Here is a 21,360-nt window from a genome sequence, read left to right on the forward strand (position 1 = left end):
ACAGAAAAGAGCATTCTTATGCAGCCCATGGACAAAAGCCAGCCTTGCCTTCAGTGAAGGCGGGAAAGCAGTTTGTGGGGGATAATCCTTAGTTCACTTAGAAACTGATGGACTCTCACAAGCCTTTGGCAGGGTTAGGAGTGACATCTTCTGTGTGTGTTGGGTGGTTCTACCAGAGCATCTGCTTGTTTCCCAGTAGCAGTTGAAAAAGGCAAACCAAAAGCAATAGAGAGCAATACAGAGAGCTTCATTGTATATAAATCTCCATTGTGTCTGCACTTGACTGCTTTCATTTGACATTTGTGACTTCTTGTCCTAGGATATTTCCTCCCAAATTTGCCCTAAACCAGGACACCTCCCATTCCCAAAATGGGATTGAAAGAACCAGAAAACACTCACAAATGAGTGGAAGAAATTATTAAATAATTTCCATAGGAGGAATGACAAAGGATAGGGCTCTTGAGGAAGAAGTAAACATGGGAAAGGATATGAGAAGACAGATTTTTGGGAGGCATGAAAAAGTGGCCTCAAAGGATGATTGCTTTTGGGCTGTTTCAGTGTAAGACTAATAGAAGTTTACAATTGGAATGGGTAGTTACGGTTATGGTTTGGACAACATGTAATGAAGCTGTGGAAGTCCTTTCTGATCATTGTTGTGAATGAGTTCTGATGTGTTCAAAAAGGAAATATTTTAGGAAACATTTCTTTACATAGGGAGTGGTCAAGCACTGGAAAAGGCTTCTTAGAGTCGATGCCCAAGGCATGTCACCATTTAAGAGTGATTTGTACAGCGCCCTTGACAACATGCTTTAACTTCCCTAAACGGGTCAGGCAGTTGGACTAGATGATCCTTGTAGGTCCCTTCCAACTGAAATATTCTATTCTAGTCTATTTTTAAAAGTGCAGCTATGTAGCCCCCAAGGGCTGTTAATTACCAAGCAGCACCTCTTCATCAGAAAATACCTGATCAGTAAAAATGTAAAGCCTCAGGGGTAGCCAGAAAAAAGTCCTGTGTGTATGGTAAATGTTCCTCATAGCCAGTAGTGATTTTCTGAAATTGGTTTCTGCTCTGGGTAACTCAAAAGCAAACTTGAAACTTACATGCTTACAAGTGAATTCTACTACTAGGTGATTTATATAAGGCAGTTACAGTTATAGACATCTCCAGTTGAATGTTGTTTCCTGACTTTAAAGTAGTTGAGTGTTCTTGGGTGTATGCCATAGTAGCTAAGACTTTGTTGTCTTACATCTCTGTCAATCAAGTTAATTTTTATAAGTTCCAAACTGATGCTGAAGCTATTAATTGTTAACACTGTCATGACTGTTCTCAAATTTATCATTAAAGGCTAAGATACAAATGCATTGAAAGTATGAACTACATCCACAGTTTTACATTGTGCTCTGTAATAGTAAAGGTACCAGAAGAGAAGATGTAAAAATCCTTAAAATAGAGGGATAAAACATTTGTTTCAGTGCTAACATTTGTTTCATGCTGTTCAGAAATGCGAAGTCTCTTTGATTTGATGTTTCAGTATGGGTGAATTTCAAGTGTTCGATAATTTTTGTAAGCCGCAAGTTGAGTATTTGCATTTTCAGTTCTCACATACTTTGTAAATGTGAAAGTAGCAGGAACACACATCTAAGCAGATAACACTTGCATGATTCCTAGTAAGGGATGACTGAACAATTACAATTAGCTGACAAGTACTTATTTCATGTGAATGAAAACAAGAGGATCTGTGTGTGATATGAGTGTTATCTTTAGTGCATAGTCTAGCATTTTGGGCATTATGAACCTGAAAGCAGTATTTAGTAGTCCTCAAGTAAAACTAATTTTTGATTGATATTTTGTTTGTCTTAAGTTGGAATACAATGGTTTTTAAAACTGGAATGTTTTATCATCCAGATAAAAAGAATGCTTTCAGTTTCTGTTAGTGCAAAATTTTAATTTTTTTTTTTTAAAGTTACAGTTTGTACATGGCATAAATAATGGAGCTGGGGCATTGACCAGCAAATAGTGTGTCTTAAAAATATGACGTAATATATGTGTGTATGTGTGTTTGTTTAGGAGTCAGACTTTCTGAAATTATGTTTAATTAACAATTTTTTTGAAGACTTGTCTAATAAAATCATGATAGCTGTCCCTAGAAAACCATACTATTAAACCTCCTAAATAGGAAGGTTTTATACTCCATTCTATAAAACTCCTTGCTAGGAGTTTGCCTTGCCTGTTTTCTTTTCCTTGTTTTGTTATGCTTTAACCACCTTAAATGAAAACTCTTTTATTGGTAGTAGGATGAGGAAGGAAACTGCAGAACCTTTTACTCCTCCTGACAGAGGAAGGACAGAGAGAGACAGCCCTCCTCTTACTGCCAGCATATTGGATGTGTGCAGGCTGTGGCATGATAATGTAATTTCAGGCAGATACTCACTTTGCTCTGTAGGTGTCAAAACCTGCAGGAACCGACAACCCATGAAAATAAAACTGAATTTATTAGCCCATTTTATTCCTTGTCTGTCATTCTCCTTCCTCTTTCCTTTTTGTGGTTTATACCTAAGTTTTCTTGCTGTCAGAGCTGCCAGCAAAGTGAAATAAGCAGAGATCCTGATCTCTAGAACTTCCTGGCTAAAGCAAAGCTGAAGCTTTGAGGTGGTGGATGGCAAGGAGAGTGCAGGGCAGTAGAATTAGGAGAACTGCCCGCCCACGGTGCGTGGCTGACGCAGTGAGGGATAGACATGTATTTATACAAGCATCCAAAGCTGTCCTGAACCTTAGGTGTTTGTTGACAACAAAATATTTTCCTATCGTGTAATTTTGTGGTGGTGGTGTGGACTCTTCTGTTGACTGCAGAATGGCTAGGTCACACTTGTCGACTCTGTATTTTGAAGACTGAAGTAGTTTATGTTGAAACCATATGGAAGCAGAGATGGCATTTTGTGGAAAAAAGAAACATCAGTGCCCAGACATACTCAAGACTTAGTTTGTTCTAGTTTTTCTGCAGTTTTAAAGTTTATTATACCGTGCAGAGTAAAATCCTGTGCCGTATCCTGGTCCTAGCTCACAGGGATCCCAGGGCCTCCTGGAGCACTGTGTGCTTGCTCCCTTCTGGCTGGCACCAAGGCTCATGTCTGTGGAGCACTCGTGGGGTGCCTGAATATCCTGTGGGACATGTCTGGGCTGCTGGTCCCAATAGGGAGGAGGCAGGTTCTTCCCAGCCAGCCCACCCAGGAGGGAAAAGAACCCCCAGTACAGCGGTGAAGTTGAAGGACAGAGGTGCAAATTTAGGTTTTGTTTCTCTCTCATTACAGAATTAATAGATCTGAACTGGGGAATAGTCTGCCTAAAAATCTGGTGCTCTCTGTCTATTCTTGCTTTGTTTGCTTCAGTATACTCCTATGATGGAGAGATGGGTGTTTGTTTCTCCAAAAACAACCAAATGCCATACGTTTGTGTTGGCAGATGGATTGTAATGTTCTCTCTGGTTGCTTGGCCCTGCCTGGCAAGTAGCTGCTGTGTTTTCCTTCAGGAGTGCTCTTCAGGTGTAAGGTATTCCAGAAATCAGATTTTCCTTCTTGGCATAAAAGGTATTGCTACAGTTTCTCTTCTCCTCTCTTCTCCTCTCTTCTCCTCTCTTCTCCTCTCTTCTCCTCTCTTCTCCTCTCCTCTCCTCTCCTCTCCTCTCCTCTCCTCTCCTCTCCTCTCCTCTCCTCTCCTCTCCTCTCCTCTCCTCTCCTCTCCTCTCCTCTCCTCTCCTCTCCTCTCCTCTCCCCTCCCCTCCCCTCCCCTCCCCTCCCCTCCCCTCTTTTCATTAATAATCAGTCATCATCATCATTAAGAAGGGTACTGCTGCCAGGAAATAATTTTTTATTGTCTTCCTTGTAATTCCACATTATTTAAAGAAAGAAATGTAAAAACAAAAAAAAGCCCCAAGAAACAGGCATCATCTCTTTCAAATGTGGTTTTGGTTTTTGCCTTCAGATGGCTTTTTGAAGTTGAATTACCTTTTTCAAAAATACATGTCCCTGACCAGTTTGCTGATGATATTACATGGTTGTGAGTTTTCAGGGATGGTGGGTGAAGGTCTTGAGTGAAATGGTAACTCCATCTTTCAGGATAAGCCATAGATCTGCTGTGTCAGCTGAGAAAATACCTTCCCTGTATAACAAGGTAGTGAAATTCTCCTTTGAAGTAAAAGCAGTGTTCATTTTTTTCTGGCTATTATTCCAAGCATTTTTTTTTTTCTCTTGTTTGCTAGAATTTTAGAAGCTCCTCTATCCCTTGTAAATATAGCTGCTTTACATAAAATCAAAATCAAACTGTCCAAAAAAACCCCAGCAAAGGGTGTTAAGCTAATTATTTGTTCTAGATTCTGGAAAATGGACTGCCATTGTTTTAGGAAATCTGGCTACTGCTCAGTGAGTTATTGAAACACAGTCTAGTCAGGTTACCTTGAACACAACTTTTTTCCTATGAACTCTGATCCAAGCAAAGCCAGCCACTATTCATAACTGAGTTTGTCAGGAGTAATTTCCTTTTTCATGGGGAAAAATCCACTAACTAGTGGCAAATAGGAAACTTTCCATGGTGAAGATGGATTGTTAAATGAGTTTATTATTTTCTTCAAAATTAATGTTCTGTTCTCTTTGAAAGGAAAAAAGAAAACTAAAGTGTTCATCAGTGGCTAAAAAAAAAAATAAAAAATTTCTTCAGAATGTAATCCAAAGAGATTGTCTTTGATAAAAAGAAAAGGGGGTGAGGTGAAGCATGTTTGACACTTTTTTTTCTTTTCCTAACAGATTTATTAAGCTTCATGATTTTATACTTGATCTTGTTGCTTGCTGAGCTTTTTGAAGACATAGCACCTGAGATTTAAAGCATTCAGAGATTCTGGGTTTCTGTGTAGGGAGGAGAGCATGTTTTTTTTCTTTCATAGTCATAGAAAAGAACTTCAGCATATGACTGATAATTTTAAAAGTTAAAAAATGCAAATAGGTGCATTATTTATGCCTCTGAGCCTCGTAATTTTACAAGGTTTTTGATACTTGTCTTGTCAGTATGGTGATAGTCTTGTCAAACTGAAAAGTGGAATCAATATGTTCCATTTTGTGTTTGCTATTCAGAATGGCAGTGCTATGAATAATGCAAAGTATTAGTAATTTTCCAGAAAAGCATTAGAACTGTTCAGCAAGGGGAAGATTTTAACTAGGGAATTTAGATAGGGGCAGCAGAGCAGAAACCATCTCCAGTTGTAGCAGCAGGGAAGCTGCAGAAGCAGTATGATTTTCTTCTCTACTCTGCAGCTCCTTTTCCATTTCAGCCCTGAGAGATGGAGAGATTCCAAGTCAGTCAACACTAGGCAGAAGCCTGATAAGAAGGTAAAATTAACCCACAACTCAAACTTCTAGCTGTTTTCTCACCATTCAGAAGGTTTGTGTGAAAGTCATAACACAAATGTGGTCGGTCAAGGGGACATAAAAGCCATTTAGACCTTGGTACAATGAGAAACTTCTTTTCTTAAAAGTCAGTACTGTGGTTTTTGAGATTTACCGTCTGACTTAAAAATGGTCAAACCCAGAGAAATTTATAACGTGTACTGTACGATGAATCATATATTTTCTCTTTTTTAATTCAGAGGTCAGCAGCAGGTTTCTTTTCCTTTTTTGCTAGACAGTGTATTTGAAGTGACTGGATTATTTCAGGGACATATCAGGAGCTGTTGGATACAGCTTCTCTCCCTTTAACTTGAGCAAAAGGGAGTTGTATCACTGGAATTTGTGACAGGAGATGGTCTAAGCTATAACTGAGCAGTATGCATTAGCTAGCGAGTGGTTCTTTTCTGAAATGAGAATTTTGCTACATCTGCAAATTAGGGAAAGCTTAATAATTTTAAAAAATTATTTCTTTCCTGATGCTTGCAATAATTTTTTTTTCCCATTTGTGGGGCATGTCTTTCCTTCTCCATCTCTTTACTCTCTTATTTTGAAGATTTATATTGCAAAAAGTAAGGATTTTCCTCCCCAATTCTTGTCACATGAAGTCCTATTTTAAAAAAAAAGTCAAATGGAATGATCTCTTTGGTTTGTTTTGCCTCTGTCCTGTTGGGATATATGAAAGCAATAATATCTAATGCTCATTGATATTAATTTAATTTTCTTTTGGCTCATGGATTTCTTTTCTCTGGTGATCTATTTAGTACACAGAACTCTGACGTTTGTTCTAATAAGCCTCTTTTAAACTTTTATATTGTTTAAACTACTTTTGTGGACCTTGCTAAAAACAAAATGTAATGCTAGCTTCAAGATGTTGAGGCATTCATAGAACTTAAATGTGTTTCTGTTAATATAAGCATTTTTGAGGTTTGGGCTAAAATCTGCTGAGTATAATTTCTGCGTATCCAGTCAGGTTTTAACGGAATGGGAACGTTTGACCTAGGAAAGAAAATGGGAGAAAAATGTGAACTACAGAAATATCTCATGATTTAAATGGGCTTTTCTATATTGTAGGAAATGCGGTATTTTGAAACATTTGAATTCCTTGGTAGCTGTGCGAATGATATTGTGTCATATGTGGAGGTGTGAACTTTCTGCATTAGGCCCTTCTTGAGACGTGAGCACCATCCAGCCCAGCGGGGGAAGGCAGTACAAACTGGGGGCAGGGTAAAAAGTGCTTCCCCTTGAGTGTCCTCCCAGCTTCTGACATCCTTCAGCTCACCAACAAACATTGCTGCCACATCTGTGTTTAATAGCCCTTAATAGACCTCTGTCCTATAAATATATCATTTCTATTTTATTATTGTTGTTGTTGTTCTTTTGGTGATTTGGGTTTTTCTTTTTAAATCCCATTACATCCTTGTCATCCAGAGTATCCTGTTGTAAGGATCTATGGTTTTTAATGCTGAATGTCTTTCAGCATTATAGAGTACTTCTGTATCTCCTTGAGGTTAGGTTTCTTATCTGCTTCCATTAATATTCCCTGAAAATTTTGCTGCTTCGCTGTTAACCCTTCTTTGTTATTCTCAAGAATTGTCTCAGCGCAGGTGCTGTGCAACCTTACTCAGTGTCTCATTTCACTAAGAAAACCAGCTATTTTATTCCTGTCTTTAGCTATATGTCCTTAATCATCCTATTCTTTCTTTTTGTTCCCTTTTTTTTTGTACTGGGACCAAAGGACGTTTACCACATCTTTAGTGACTGGATTAAAGACCTGTTGTAAGATAGAGAGGCTTTTCTGCTGCTGCTGGTTCTTCCCCTTGCTCTTCAGCAAGAAGATTGTGTTCTTCATTACAGTGTTATCTAATACTAGCTAGATTCTGACAATCTTGTGTTTATTTTTTAATAGTTTAATACTTTTAATACTTTTAATACTTTTTCTAAAGTGTCTTTGACTGTCACTTCAGTTCAGGACTGTTTTTCCTGTCTTATGCTCGTTCTAGAGAGGCCTTTTCTGTATGTGAACAACCTGGTGTAGTGGAAGGTGTCCCTGCCTTCCATGGCAGGGTGGCTGGAACTAGACATTTGCTCTTTAACTTCCCTTCCAATCCAAACCATTCTGTGATTCTGTGATGTCCTGTGGTCTTCCTCATTACATGATTTTTTCATTCTGGGTAATCTGGTCATGCATATTACTGCTCAGTTGTGAGCAGGACTTGCTGTTAATACAGGTCACAGAGTCTTAGTATTACAATCTACTTGGCTGAACATTGATGCTTTTAACATTAAAAGAGTGGTGTATTAGCGAGGTGAAGATCCAGTGTTACATGATTATTTCCTCTGTATTTCCTCCAATCTGGTTTTTTTTAATGTTTTAGCCCAAGTGGTTTCTGGGAGACAGCATTTCAAGCTAAACAAAAGATGCTGGGTTCCAGGAGCCAGAGATGTGAAACGATTCCTTAATTCCCTTCATGACACTACCTTGTTCAGTGAGAACTTACTAGGACACTGGCAGGGTCTTTTCTGGTTTTACTGAAAAAGCCTAAGTTAAAAATTGTTCTGTTTTAGGACTTCTGAAAAATTGAAGAGAGTCCAGAAGGTGGTCTTAAAAATTGATTGCTGTAGGGAAATATAAATCTTCAGGTGAATAAAAATGTGCTATGAAGCAGATATCCTGCAGCTATTCCTTGAGTTTATGGAGATCAAGACAAAGCAGTTTTCTGCATTACATTAGGGTGGTTTTGTATCACAGACTAGTAAAGGTTTCTTGACAGTAGGAGCAGTAAAGCAGCATTGCTATGAATTAGAGTGGATATGAACTTTTTTTTAAACAGATTGGACAAATGGTAACCTGGTATGGATAAACTTGTTTCTCCTTTAGCAAAGGTTGGGCTTAAGTACTTCTCAACAGCCTGAGTCTTCCGTAGCAGCCTTTTTTATGCTGGGACAGGAGCAGCCAAGGCTGCACAACATTGCCTGGCATGGTGACGCCAACCTACCAGGAGCACCCTCACCCACCAGTGGCATCGCTGTCCACTTTTGGTCCACTGACTTCAGCCTCACAGTCGGCTCCAGGCTGGGGCTGTTGCCTGTCAAAAAATTAACTTTGTGCTCTGGAACTATCTTTTGTGAGCATAAATTGCTGGATGTATCTATTGACTTGTGCAAAGCATTTTGACACTGTCCTGCACAACATTCTTGTCTCTAAACTGAAGAGATGTGGATTTGATGGATGGATTAGTTGGAATTGGCTGGATGATCACACTCAAAGAGGTGTCCATCTGTCAGTGACTCAATGTCCAAGTGGAGATCAGTGGCAAGTGGCATTCCTTGGGGTCTCAGTATTGAGACTGGCACTGTTTGACATCTTTGTTGGTGACACTGACAGTGGGATTGAGCATACCCTCAGCAAGTTTGCTGATGATACCGAGCTGTGTGGTGTGGCTGATGTGCTGGAGGGAAGGGATGTTGTTCAGAGGCACCTGGACAAGCTCGAGAAGTGGACCTTTGTGAAATTCATGAAGTTCAGCAAGGCCAAGTACAAGGTCCTGCACCTGAGTCAAGACAACCCCTCTGTATCAGTACAGTCTGGGGGTTGAACAGATGGAGAGCTGCCCTGGGGAGCAGGATTTGGGAGTGCTGGTAGATCAGAGGCTAGACATGAGCCAGAAATGTGCACCTACAGCCCAGAAAGCCAATTGTATCCTGCACAGCAACAAAAGCAGCGTGGCCCACAGGTCAAGGGAAGTGAGACTCCATCTTCTATGACTTCTTTTATGACTCCACCTGGAGTGCTGAGGCCAGCTCTGGGGTCCTCAACAGAAGGACATGGATCTGTTGAAGCAAGTCCAGAGGATTTTCACAAAGATGATCAGAGGGCTGGAGCAACTCTCTTATGAAAACAGGCTGAGAGTGTTGGGGTTGTTCAGCCTGGGGAAGGGGAGACCTTAGAGCAGCCTTCCAGTACCTGAAGGGGGTATACAAAAAAGCTGGAGAGGAACTTTTTAAAAACAGAATTTAGTGACAGGACAAGGAGCAATGGCTTTCAACTGAAAGATGACAGGTTTAGAGATTGGGAAGAAATTCTTTACTGTCATGGTTGTTGGAACAAGTTGCCACAGAAGTTGTGGATTCCCCATCCCTGTAAGTGTTTGGGAGACCAGGCTGGGTAGGGCATTGATACACTGGACCTAGTGGAAGGTGTCCCTGCCTTGCTAGGGGGTTTGGAACTAGGTGATCTTAAGGTCCCTTCCAGCCCAAACCGTTCTGTGACTTGCTGCTTTTCTCATAGGCATCAATTTGCTACAGTCCACGTGCCCTCCATTAGGGAGGGCTGAAAAGTTCTTGAGGTGGTGGGTATTTCCTGCTTGCCATTTGCAGACTTGAATATATGCCATCCCTAACTGATTTTATTAAAGCTTGTTATCCAAGCAGACAAATTTTCCAGGTTCTTTTATGAAGAAGTGTTAGTAAACAGAATTAGCAGATGTGCTGTCTCCCTCCTGTTAGTTGCCAGTGAGATTCATTCTTGATTACAGTATAATGATCTTCATTTTTGGTCTTCCCTGGATCTGTGCCCTCTGTAACAGGATGGTTGTTTAATGCTTACACACTGCTTCCAGCTGGCAGCCATTCATCCTTTTTTTGGCAATTTCTTTCTATTTTTTTGAATAGATTTCCCGTACTAAGATGGTTTGAGGTGAAAAATAAAAAAGCAATAGAAAAGAAAGATATGATAATGTGCCTGCTTACAACTATGAAGTGATTCCATTCTTTACAGTAAAACTTATCTTTGACAAATTACTGCCATGATTTCTGATAACAGAATAGAGAGAAATATATCCACCTATGTGTTTTCTGGATGCTGTACATAATTTTAAGTTAGAAAATAGTGATGTACAAATGTGTTTCATGTTTGTCACTTTGTGGGCATAGTTCATCACTTTTGCTATGTCAATGCCAGCAAAAATTTGTATATGAATGAATAACTTATGTCTGCACTTAATGAAAATGTAGATGGTTAACAGAAGATGCTGTTTTGTTAGCTGCCGCTTCACCCATTAAGAGGCCAGAAAAAAGAGCTTAATACATTGTTGGCTGAAAAGTCAAGCAAATTAGCCCAGGCAGAAGAGTCCAGGCAAATTAGCCCAGCCAAAAAAAAAAAAAGGGAATTAAACTTGGCAGCCTATTTACTTATGTGGTGGTGGGGGAAGGAAAGTAAAAACATGCATTTTGCCAGAAGAAATTGGAAAGTCAATTCAAAGGAACCCCAGAATTATCCTCTATAAAAATGTATTGAGCTTGCACAGCAGGCTTTTGGTAGCAGTGGTGGGGGATGGGAGGGCAGAGGGGCTACAGGGCTAGCTTCTGTGAGAAGCTGCCAGAAGCTTCCCCTATGTCCAGTGGAGCCAATGCCAGCCAGGTCCATGATGGGTCTGCTGCTGGCCAAGGGTGAGCCCTTCGGTGATGGTGGTAGCTCCTCTGGGATAATCGGTTTAGGAAGGGAAAGTTACTGCACAGGAGCAATTGCAGCTGGAGAAGAGAGGAGTGACAGTATGTGAGAGGAACAGCTCTGTTGGCACCAAGGCCCATGCAGAAGGAGTGGGAGGAGCAGCAGAGCTGAGATTCCCCTGCAGCCCATGGCGTGGACCACGGTGAGACAGATGTCCCCCTGCAGCCTATGGAGGTCCACGGTGAAGCACCATCCACCTGCAATCCAAGGAGGACCTCAGACTACAGCCCAAGGGTGGCTGTAGAAGAAATTAATGCAGTGACTGAAGTCATCCACGGTGGCCTGTGTTGCCATGTGCAGCTGGAGTGCTGTGATGGCATCAATGTGAGCAAGCCCCATGTTGTTCACTCTTCTGGTAGAAGATCAGAAGGCAGTGGAGGAGGAACAGAAAAGGGTTTCTGTTGTTTTTTGAGCTGGTGGAGCCTCGCAGAAGTGAAGGAGCAATCACAGCTGGTGGTGGGGGGCATTTGGGGACAGAAACCTTGCATTCTAGGCTTAGCTGGATCTGCTCTGCCATCTTGTGGAGCTTCTCCCCAAGATGCCCACTGGTCACTCTGCAGCCTGCCACTGGTGTCCCAATAAACTTGTCCAGCCTGCTGTCATCTCCAGAGGACAATCATCCCCCACAGTTTGGCACAGTCCATCCCACCTGGCAGCCCACCTTGGGGGGCCTCAGTGCCACATCAGCGCAGGATGGGAAACATTTGGCTTTGTGTATGTTGGCAGTGCTAATTTGGGAAGCAATGCCCAGCACCAACCCACCCCACAGCAATCGGCTGCCAGTGCTGTTGGCATAGATGCACAAACAGATACCAAATATATTTGAAAAAAAGTAGTAATTTTGCTGCTGTGTGGCTCTAGTTATCCAAATACTTGATTGAGATTGAATAGAAACATTAAATATCACCTGGTGAAGTTAAACTCTCTCTAACTAGGGTTAAAAATGTGTTGCATTTTATCTTATGTTTTGTTAAAATGTGCAAATAATATGTGCTCCTAAATAAGATTTAGTAAGTTATCTTACATTTATATTTGGAAACCTTCATGCCAACCATACCTTGACTTTTCAGTGTCTTTCTGCAGCCTTCCAAAGTAGGAAGTTGTACTTTTCCTTCTTTCATGTCATATTTATACTCACAAGCCCTTTTCTGAGACATCATGTTTACATTTTCTTTCCAATCACTCTAAGGCCACCCAGAGCTTGCTCCCCAGCTGGGGCCAGAGAAGGTGGGAAATTATGTTGGGGTTTTTTTTTAGTGTGCTGTTTTTAGCTCATATGATGTGACATTGTCCTCAGGATGTAATGGTCAGTTTGACCTCTTTACAAACACCAACTATGTGAGAAAACACTTTACAAGCTGTGAGAGGATTCTTGGTGGCTCTCAGGAGAGCAGAAGAATTTTCCTTGGCTGGCAGCAGTGAGGACTAGACTGCGCTGCTGACTGTGGTGGTGTATGAAGAGCAGCCTTGTGAGCAGAAGAGGTCACTGTAGACTGGGCTCAGTCACTGGTTTTCCACATCTTTTTATTTCATTTCCGTTTATGAAAACTTGAAATTTAGGTTGCTGCTGACACACCTGCACATCTTCACCCTTCAGACAGAAGGAGCATGCACTGCTCCTGGCTGTGAGCTCTCCTGGTTTCACAGAAGTTGTGGTATCTCACAGGGGCAGGGCATAGAAAGAGCATGTGTATTTTTTGTTTTGATTGCGAGAGAAGGGATATTTTTGTGTTTTTCCATAGATGAGCAGATGGAAATAGAATGGAAATTCTTTGCAAGGCATGTAGGTATTTGAGTTATGATTTCTTATGTTAAATTGTCAGGGCTACTAATAATTCTAATGCATCCAGGGCAGAATGTGATGTTTCTATAATTTTTGGTTGAGACACTCATAATCAAAAAATAAGGAATGCCTTGAAACCCAAGATGATTTTTTTGGAGTGTTTCTTCTACTGGATAAAAAACAAGTCATTATTTCTGTCAGTACTCTTAGGATTTTGTATTAGGAGGAAAAAAAGTTCTTGTATCTGGTGTCACATCTTTTTGTCTATGGTACAGTATTTGTCATAAGACATTGGCTTCAGTAAAATTGCTTATTGCTCTACAAAAGAACACCTTAAAGCTTGCTCTTTTTGTGATGGAATTAAAGTTCCGAAAGGAATTTTGTAGCCCTTCACTGTCTACAACTACCTGAAAGGAGTTTTAGTGAGGAGGAAATTAAAGGATGATTGGAAATGTCCTTAAGTTGCATCAGGGAGGTTCAGATTAGATATTAGAGAAAAAAAAAACTTAACTGAAAGAGGTGTTAGACACTGGAATAAGGTGCCCAGGGAAATTATAAGAGTCGCCATCTTCAGAATTGTTCAAGAGGCATCTGGGTGTGACATCTGGGGATATGGTTTAGGGGTGATTATGGTGGTGCTAACCACCATAACCATGTGAGTTAACAGTTGAACTAGATGATCTTGAAGGTCTCTTCCAAACCTGATGATTCAGTTATTCTATGAAATATTTTTAATCAGGTGCTGACTTCTCTTATAGCACGTATGAGCTCACTCTGGCAAATGAAATAGTTTAGTTTATTACTAATCTCAAAAAAACATATTAATAATGCAGCTTTGATATATTTCTGATCAGTAGTCTGACTCATTGACAGATTAAAGGATTAAGGCATGTTGTGATTTTCATTTCAAAGACAATTTTACAGAAGAAGGAAGCAGAAATTATGGTTTAACTTTTTAGATAATATTGTTACATGAGTAGAAGAATAGAGTATTATTTAAAAGAAGGACAGTTTCTGTTGTTACTTGGAGCTGCAGGGCTGATTCCCAGGCCTGTTGCTGCCCTGTTGAAGATACAAGCCCGTGGGATGTGAGTGATATGAATTGTAGCCAGGAGCTGAGGAATGAAATGAAATACTGCTTTCTTTATTTTGAAAGGTTATGATCAAAGTAGCTCTATGTGTTTCCTTCTGTGTCTTTCCTGTCTGTGTTAAAATATTTTTTACAAGGTTCCTCCAGTCATTTAAATGAGCAAGGCTGTCATCTGTCACCTTGCAAATTTTTGTCTCACGTAGAAACATTTCTGCCCTGAAAGATCTGCGTTCTGCTGAGAAAGCATGTTCTTACTTGGAGATGTGGCTTAATTAATGTTGCTTAGGATAGCAGAGTGACACTGCCTAGAATAATGTCGTTTCACCTTGACTTTCCATGCTGGGGAAAAAACCAGAAATTCCTGAGTGCCACTGGCACCAAAAAGCATCTCCTGGTAGGTGTGTTTAAGTTTTGTAATGACTAGCTCACCTCAGGCTGACCTTTCTTTCACCCAGTTTTTGGTTGGAAATTGATTTCACATCTCATGGAGTGAGCAGGGGCTGCAAATGCACGAGGACACTCCAGCAGCTGAAATGCAGATCATAGCAGTGGTGGAAAGCAAAGCCTGGGAAGGGGCAGTGCTTCTACTGCAGAGAAAGCCTGGTGCCTCTGATGTCAGGAGGATGAAGTGCATGTCCTTGTGTGGCAAAAGATTGTAGGTTTGTGTGTAAACTCACCTGGCCTTTATCTTAAGCTTTGAGTTATCAACAAGGAATGGGGGAGATGAGATTAGATTAGAGCCAGCCTGGTTGTTTCAGCAATCCTACATCAGTTTACCCTAAAAAGGACACTGAAAATCTTTTTTTCAGTTAGTATCAACTGTCTGTTTGCTAAAGCTGCAGGATTTTCTACATGAATTTACATTGCTTTTATTGTACAGATGTTTCTCTGGCCGTGTGAATCAAATACTGTTTTTACAATTACAAGAAGGTCCCGGTTACACTTTTGTGTTGGGCATTGATACTCATCTCAGGGAATAATTTTGACTCATCATATTCATTATTCTTGTAAAGAAATTGTAAGTTTCTTTTTTGGGAGCTAATGTCCTTTTGCCTTTGTACAAGAGTGAGAAAAGAGAAAATGTTCTTAGCTGCGTGCTGCTAGAGATTTTTAAGTCTTATATAGGTGTTCCACCCACCTTCCATCTAATCTGTCTACCAAGTGCAAGCCAGCTTGGACATAATTTAAAGTAGTGTCAGGGCAATATTTCAGATTTTTTTTTTTTAATCCAAGAGATTTATTATTTTTTGCAGGTCTTCAGGTTCTTATGAAAGCCAAAAATATGTATCGCTGAAAACATCTCTGGTGGTGTCTATAGTAAAAGCACAATAAGCCTTTTCAGAGGTGCAATTTGTAATTCATGCTTAAAAACCCTTCTGGGATGACAGGAGAGACACATTGCTTGTGCAATCTGTCCATCCACAGTAAGATTTCTTAGTAATCATAGCATGGAGCCTGGTGGGGCAGGTTAGCTACAGCTCAGAGCCTTTAATGTCAAAATTCAGGCCTTGACCATAAATCTTCTGGTATGTATTTAAGGCAAGCCCTGAATATGCTGTGGGGAGCAGGGGAAATGGATTGTTTGTATCCCAGTTGGCAGTTTCTGTGTTGTTTTCTTTAATGGTTCCTCACCATGTGATTTACTTCCTAGCCCAGAGTCCTCTGGTGTGCTTATAAAGTTGGATTCACATGACTGTGAGACAGAGTAGGAATCAGAAATGTACTTTAAAAGGCTTGCAGACCGAAATGGGGATCTAGTGAAGTTAGGTGAGAGGACTGAAATTCTGGGAAGAGCTGTTCTCTGATGAGGCCTCAGGTGCAGATGCTGTGGCTGGAGGCCTGTACCCTGCCCTCCTCTGGGGAGAGCAGGGGATGCTCTCCATATCTTCCATGCTGCCAAGCACATCTGTCATGTGGAATGTTCTCTATCATATTTTATTTACTGGATAAATTATGGATTTGTTTGGTTGTTGGTTTGATATTGATGTGTATAGCGCCTATGGCACTGTGAAAGCACATATCTAAATAACAATGAAGATGGGTTCTGCACAGGTGAGATCCTTCCACCCTTGCTTTAGTTGTCTTACCCATTTTTTTGCCCTCTATATCTCTGCAGAGGGTGTGTGTCTGCTTGCAGAGTAAGGCTCTATTAGATTAGGATAATGGAATTCAGTCCCACATGTTTATTATTGTGCTGAAGTAAAGCTAGAAATGGAATGCAGTTCCTCAGGGTTCAGTAGCTATGCCAAGTCTTTGAAAAATGATAAATAGCTTCTAATTAGGTGAATGATATTTCATGAAAATGATAAATAGTTTCTAATAGCCCCTTTTCTCAGTAGGCTTTGCACAGTTCAGTTCTGAAAATCTGAGAAGTTTACAGAATTGTGACCAAAAGAGATGTGTGTTATAATATTGAGTGAGATGTACAAATTACATCTTACATTTGTTCATTCCAGTCACTAAATGCAGCAGAATTAAAAAAAAAAAAGGGGGGGGGGGGGCTGACAAAGTAATAATTGTTGTCTCAATTTTATTTATTCTGGCTACTTCAGGTTTTCTCCAGGGTGTATTTAGAAGAAAGAAGAGCCTGAAAATAATCTTCAGAATATTTAAAATGTTATTTAGTATGAAAGTTGATTAATGTGTCCCCCTTTGACTCATACAGTAATCTCAGTATAAAAATTGTGGGTTTTGCAGCAAGGAAGAAAAAATTGCTTTATGCGTTCTAGGACAAAATAACTTTTTGTTTCCCCTGCTGATATTTAGAAGTAGATAAATGGACCAATAGATGATTTGTAAGATACTTGTTATAGCCTTGGCACAGTTCTTTGACCCTGAGATGACTATAAAAAGTATGAGATAAAGAAAACAGTTGTTAATAGAGTAAGGAAAATACAGTATTTTTTTTTCTTTCCTCCCCCACAGGACATTAATGTATGTATCCTTGAAAACTATCCTGAATGTTCTAATCCCAGGTTATTTTACATCATACCATATTTCTGTGGACAGCATCCAAGATGCAGGTAAATATATGCAAGGTATTTCAATTTGTTCAGCAATAGCTATTGCCAACATTTTGTCAGAAATCAGTAATAAAGAGGTGACATTATTTGAAATACAAGAGAAAAATGAAAGTACAAGGAATGTAGAACTGCATGTGGTAACTGCATGCATGTATTTTGAAGTAAGGAGGGCATTGCAAATGTAGCACTATTCATTTTTCTTGATTTATAGCATGAATAATTCATCAAATATGAATGTATTTATGTGGGATTTTTTTTCTGGGTTACTCATTTTATCTGCACTGTAATTTTGTAATACCTGTTTCTGATTTGCTCAGATGCTTCTATCAGGTCTGTATGAGGAATACAGGTTTCTGTGTCCATGTGAGAAACCGTATTCATGCTTAAAACCATGTAAAATGCAGCCCTCTACTGCTTTAATTGAGCAACCTCATTTTTAAGGTCTGTGTACACCATTCTGATATTGCTGTATTACTGATACCATAGTAAATTTTTATGCAATAATATAGGAATAATTTTAAATACTTTCTTGGCTTTAAACACTTCAGTTTGTTGATAACAAATGTTCTTTATTAGGTGTGTTCAACTTCAAGGTATTCTGTTTCTGTATTATTCAAGCTTCTCCATAATGAAACAACTGCACATTTTCCAGAATTTCTTTCAAAAGCCATACTTCTTGTGGCAGTAATAGCAAGTAAAAATCTATTACATAGAAATTAGGACAGAAGAAGTATCTATGTTGTATAATCCTTCCTTTTTTTTTTTTTTTTTTTGCTTAACTAAAGTTATGTATAAGAAACAAAACAGGTTAATGACTTAATTTTCTTTGCACATTTTTATAACATATTTTTGCCTTATTTCCAAATGCTTATTGTTGCACATTTAACTTGCATGCACGAGTAATCCCATTAACAACAGTCACATGCCTGAATACTTCCACAGAATATCTCTGTGAGGTTCCCAAGCAGCATATTGAAGTGCTGTTTTGTACCTTGTTGTAGATTTGGCTCCTGCCATGCCCTTGCACTTCCTTCAGCTACTTCTAGGTCTCATAAGGAGCTACAAACAGGAGGCTTATAGTGTTTGTTAGGACACTTTGCTCTTCCAGAAAACAGATCAGTGCCCAGAAGGTGGTAGTGCGTCAAAAACCTGCTACAAGTCTGCTCTAGTAGGAGTGGAAAGTAGTAAGCTTTTCCACATGGCACAGAAAGAGCTTCAGACAAATGTTAAATTCACTATTGCATAGGATCCACAATAACCTAATGAAGTCCTGGAAGAGGTGGGATTCACAGCCACTCCCAGGCAGTGAGGGCAGCTGATTCCTCTAGCCTGGGACACTGGCATTGTCAGTATGAATGATGGCTGCTGCTCCCAGAACATAATTAATATGAGTTATTATAAGGGATTTAGGATTTGTATGGTTGTCTAACTACATTGTGCTTTTGGGAAAGAGAGAAGCATAGAGAGGTAGTGAAGTCCTGCCAGCTTCTCCTGCTGGGAGAAAAGACAGAAGAGCTCTAAACTGTTCTTCAAAATCCAGTGTCAGTCACAGCAAAAAAATGCAAATCCTGTAGCAAAGCTGCAGGGCAACCAGGAGTAATCACAGGGGAAAGGGAAGCTCCTGGAGACTTTGGCAAAAGTTAAAATGAAAGACAAAGTGGAAAAGGGTAGTGTCCTGTGACAGCCAAGTAACAGCAGGCAGTGCTTGGTCCCAACAGTTCTCCTGATGTAGTTCAGGGACACCACCACCCCTCAGGACCTTCCAACGCCAAGGGCAGTCATCCCTCCCATCAGACGGGTTGTGCATCCAAGCTGAAATACCAGAGTTCACAAGTTTGAGCTTATAAACAACTTGGCAAAAGATCTGTTCAGAATGGAGTGCTTTCACACAGTGATTAGCCTCCTTTTAACGTGATCCTGTTTTTACATGCCAATCCAATTTTAGATATTACGTGGAAAAGCTCACTAAGCTACTCGGATTTGGTGGGGGGGTCTTTTTTTTGTTCTAAATATAGCACTGAATATTTTTTATTCACTTGTGTTCTTGGCTTGAATTTGAGAAGTAAATGCATTTTTAAACTTTTCTCTTTCCTTCCTCCATCTTCCCCCATCCATTTCATACAGGGAGCCTGGTGAATGGGCCCTTGAAAGAGCAAAGCTGAACGTTAATGAAAATTTTCTGCTTGTGGGCATTCTGGAGGAGTTGGAGGATGTGCTGCTTTTATTAGAAAGATTCTTACCTCATTATTTCAAGGATGTGCTTAGCATCTACAAAAATCCAGGTAACTTTTTCCATTAAGAAGCTGTTCTCACAGAAACTTCAGCTAAATCTGCTTGGCTGCTGAAGGGTACGTGTTTCTTTCTTGTTCAGTCAATGAAGAAGTTTATCTCCCTCTTAGGGAGCAGATTTGATGATGGGGAAGGTAACATATTCCACTTTTATCTTTAATGTTACTGTGTGGTTTTCTTCCCTTGCCTGCACTTGTTGCTCAGTGATCTTTCCACATGCCAGAAAGCTTCCCATTTTCCACTGGAGTGGCTTCTTCTTTTAATTGTGTCATACTCGGTTCTCAAATAATGCTGTCAAAATATTGCCAAAATGGTGTCAGGAATATGTACTTAAATAAACCTTCAAGAAGTGGTTTGGGGAGCTGGACACTGGAGATTCTCCAGGACCAGGTTATTTATTTGACTATGAGTTGAAATGAAATGAACCTTCAGCTGAGCTGAGTTGAGGTAAAATACAAATAAGAATGTGCATGTACAGCACTTCCAATACAAAGCATGCTGAGGAAAAAGACTTAGGAGTCTGGAGTTGAGAAATTAAAATGGAGAGCACTCAGCCTACTCCTTAATTTGCACCCCATGGTCAATCTGAAAGGGTTCTCTGCGTCAATCCATCCCTCCTACACTGATTTATTGCTGACTTCTTTAAAAGGCAGTCTTGTGTCCTATGCTAAAAATAGATATGATGCTTCTAGAGGACTGTGCGTGTCATTCCAGCAGAATTGATTTCTTGCTTACATTTGACTGGCCCATCAACATTGTGTGCACCAAGCAGGGGTAAAACTTCCCTTCTTCCTTTGTGACTCAGTTGCGTTTGTGTCAGTGTGAAATGCCTACAGCCATGAATATGTTTTGTACCAAGCTGTACAAAGTACATTGTTTTGTACCAAGCTGTACATGCAAAGCACATGGAACAAAGATTAAATTTAGTTTGTAATGCATGCAACTGATGGCTGGCTTCTGACTGAGACCAGCTATTAGAGTAGTCAATCACTCTGGAGAAATTATGGGTTTGTGTCCATAACCGGGATTTAGGCGTGACTGTTCATCAAACCCTTCTTCTAGGATGCATCTTTGGAAATTCTGTATTTAGCTGTGATACAGGTACCACGGAAAGTATGGCATTCCTTCTCTAAACATGCTTGCAGGGGGTCATTGTCTGCTTGCAAGCAGGCAGTTAAGGCAGCTCTTTGGAAGGTGGGAGTGTAACTTTGTGATGCCACGTCCAGCCATAGAGCAGTATTGCTTAGTACCAGACATAAAGAGAGTATTGTACTGACCTAAGAGCAATGCCCAGTTTGGGGTCAGGTATTTCCCTTGGGTTTATAAATTAAAAAATTAAAATAATGATGTTTGTAGTACATGGAAGTCATCCTTAAGGTTTGCACAACTTGATCTCAAAGGTTTCCCCATGGGGATGTTAGACAAAAGGAAGGCAGGGGGATCAGTGGAAGGATATGCTCTTTCTGCCATGAGAGTTTTCTTTGAGTTTATATGACTTTTTCATCTGTTCTGTGCACCATATATTTTCATTTCTTTTACAATGTGGGAAGCTAATAAGCAGCACACAGCGTTTTGTTTTTCATCAGAGTGCCCTAGAAATTGTCAGGTGGGAAATAAGCAATCTGCCAGAATCATTAAGTGTTGGGTAATCTCTCTCCTCTCTTTGTATTTTCCAGTATCAGGAGGAAATTTGATTACCTATTACAGGACAATGATTTCCTCTGGGATTTCATGTGAAAAATGGGTCTTGAATCTAAAGATTCACCACTTTCTGTCAGTATTCCCTAGGTGGATCAAACCTTTATTTTGTCTTTCCCATTCACTTATTAACTGGGCATATTAGTAAGAAAGCAGTTTCCTTGTGTTAACTCTCTCCTCCTCTTTTCATATATGCAAATATTTGAGGGTTTTTTCCTATCATAATTATTTTCTGGTTTTTTCCGAGTTGGTGCTAATACTTACAAAAGAAACTCCTTAACAGAATCAGCCAGAAAAATAAAAAATATTCAAGCAGTGTGTAAGAAATCCTACATTGTTCTTCTCAGGGCATCTTAGACCCGATCTGCAACACCCTCTGCTGTTGCATGATGAAGTGCTTGGAAGAAGACATGCTGTTCTGCCAGCTGTGTGCAGCTGTGTGGTGGTCCCACAAAACAGCAGATAAATTGGGCCAAAACTGACCTTTTGCTGCGACTAACACTTGCAGATGAAATCTATAGAGTTTACAGTATCG

General features: G+C 40.0%; 1 protein-coding gene across 1 annotated transcript in view; it reads left to right on the forward strand.

The window, feature by feature from the left end:
- UST (uronyl 2-sulfotransferase) overlaps positions 1-21,360 on the forward strand; it is a 152,020-nt gene that overhangs the window by 100,960 nt on the left and 29,700 nt on the right. The window contains exons 6-7 of the mRNA XM_038131414.1: positions 16,741-16,838; positions 18,963-19,120. Coding sequence (XP_037987342.1) covers positions 16,741-16,838; positions 18,963-19,120 — 256 coding nt within the window. The remainder of the gene's footprint in view (positions 1-16,740; positions 16,839-18,962; positions 19,121-21,360) is intronic.

Source organism: Motacilla alba, chromosome 3 (assembly GCF_015832195.1).
Source record: "Motacilla alba alba isolate MOTALB_02 chromosome 3, Motacilla_alba_V1.0_pri, whole genome shotgun sequence".
NCBI classification, from domain to species: domain Eukaryota; kingdom Metazoa; phylum Chordata; class Aves; order Passeriformes; family Motacillidae; genus Motacilla; species Motacilla alba.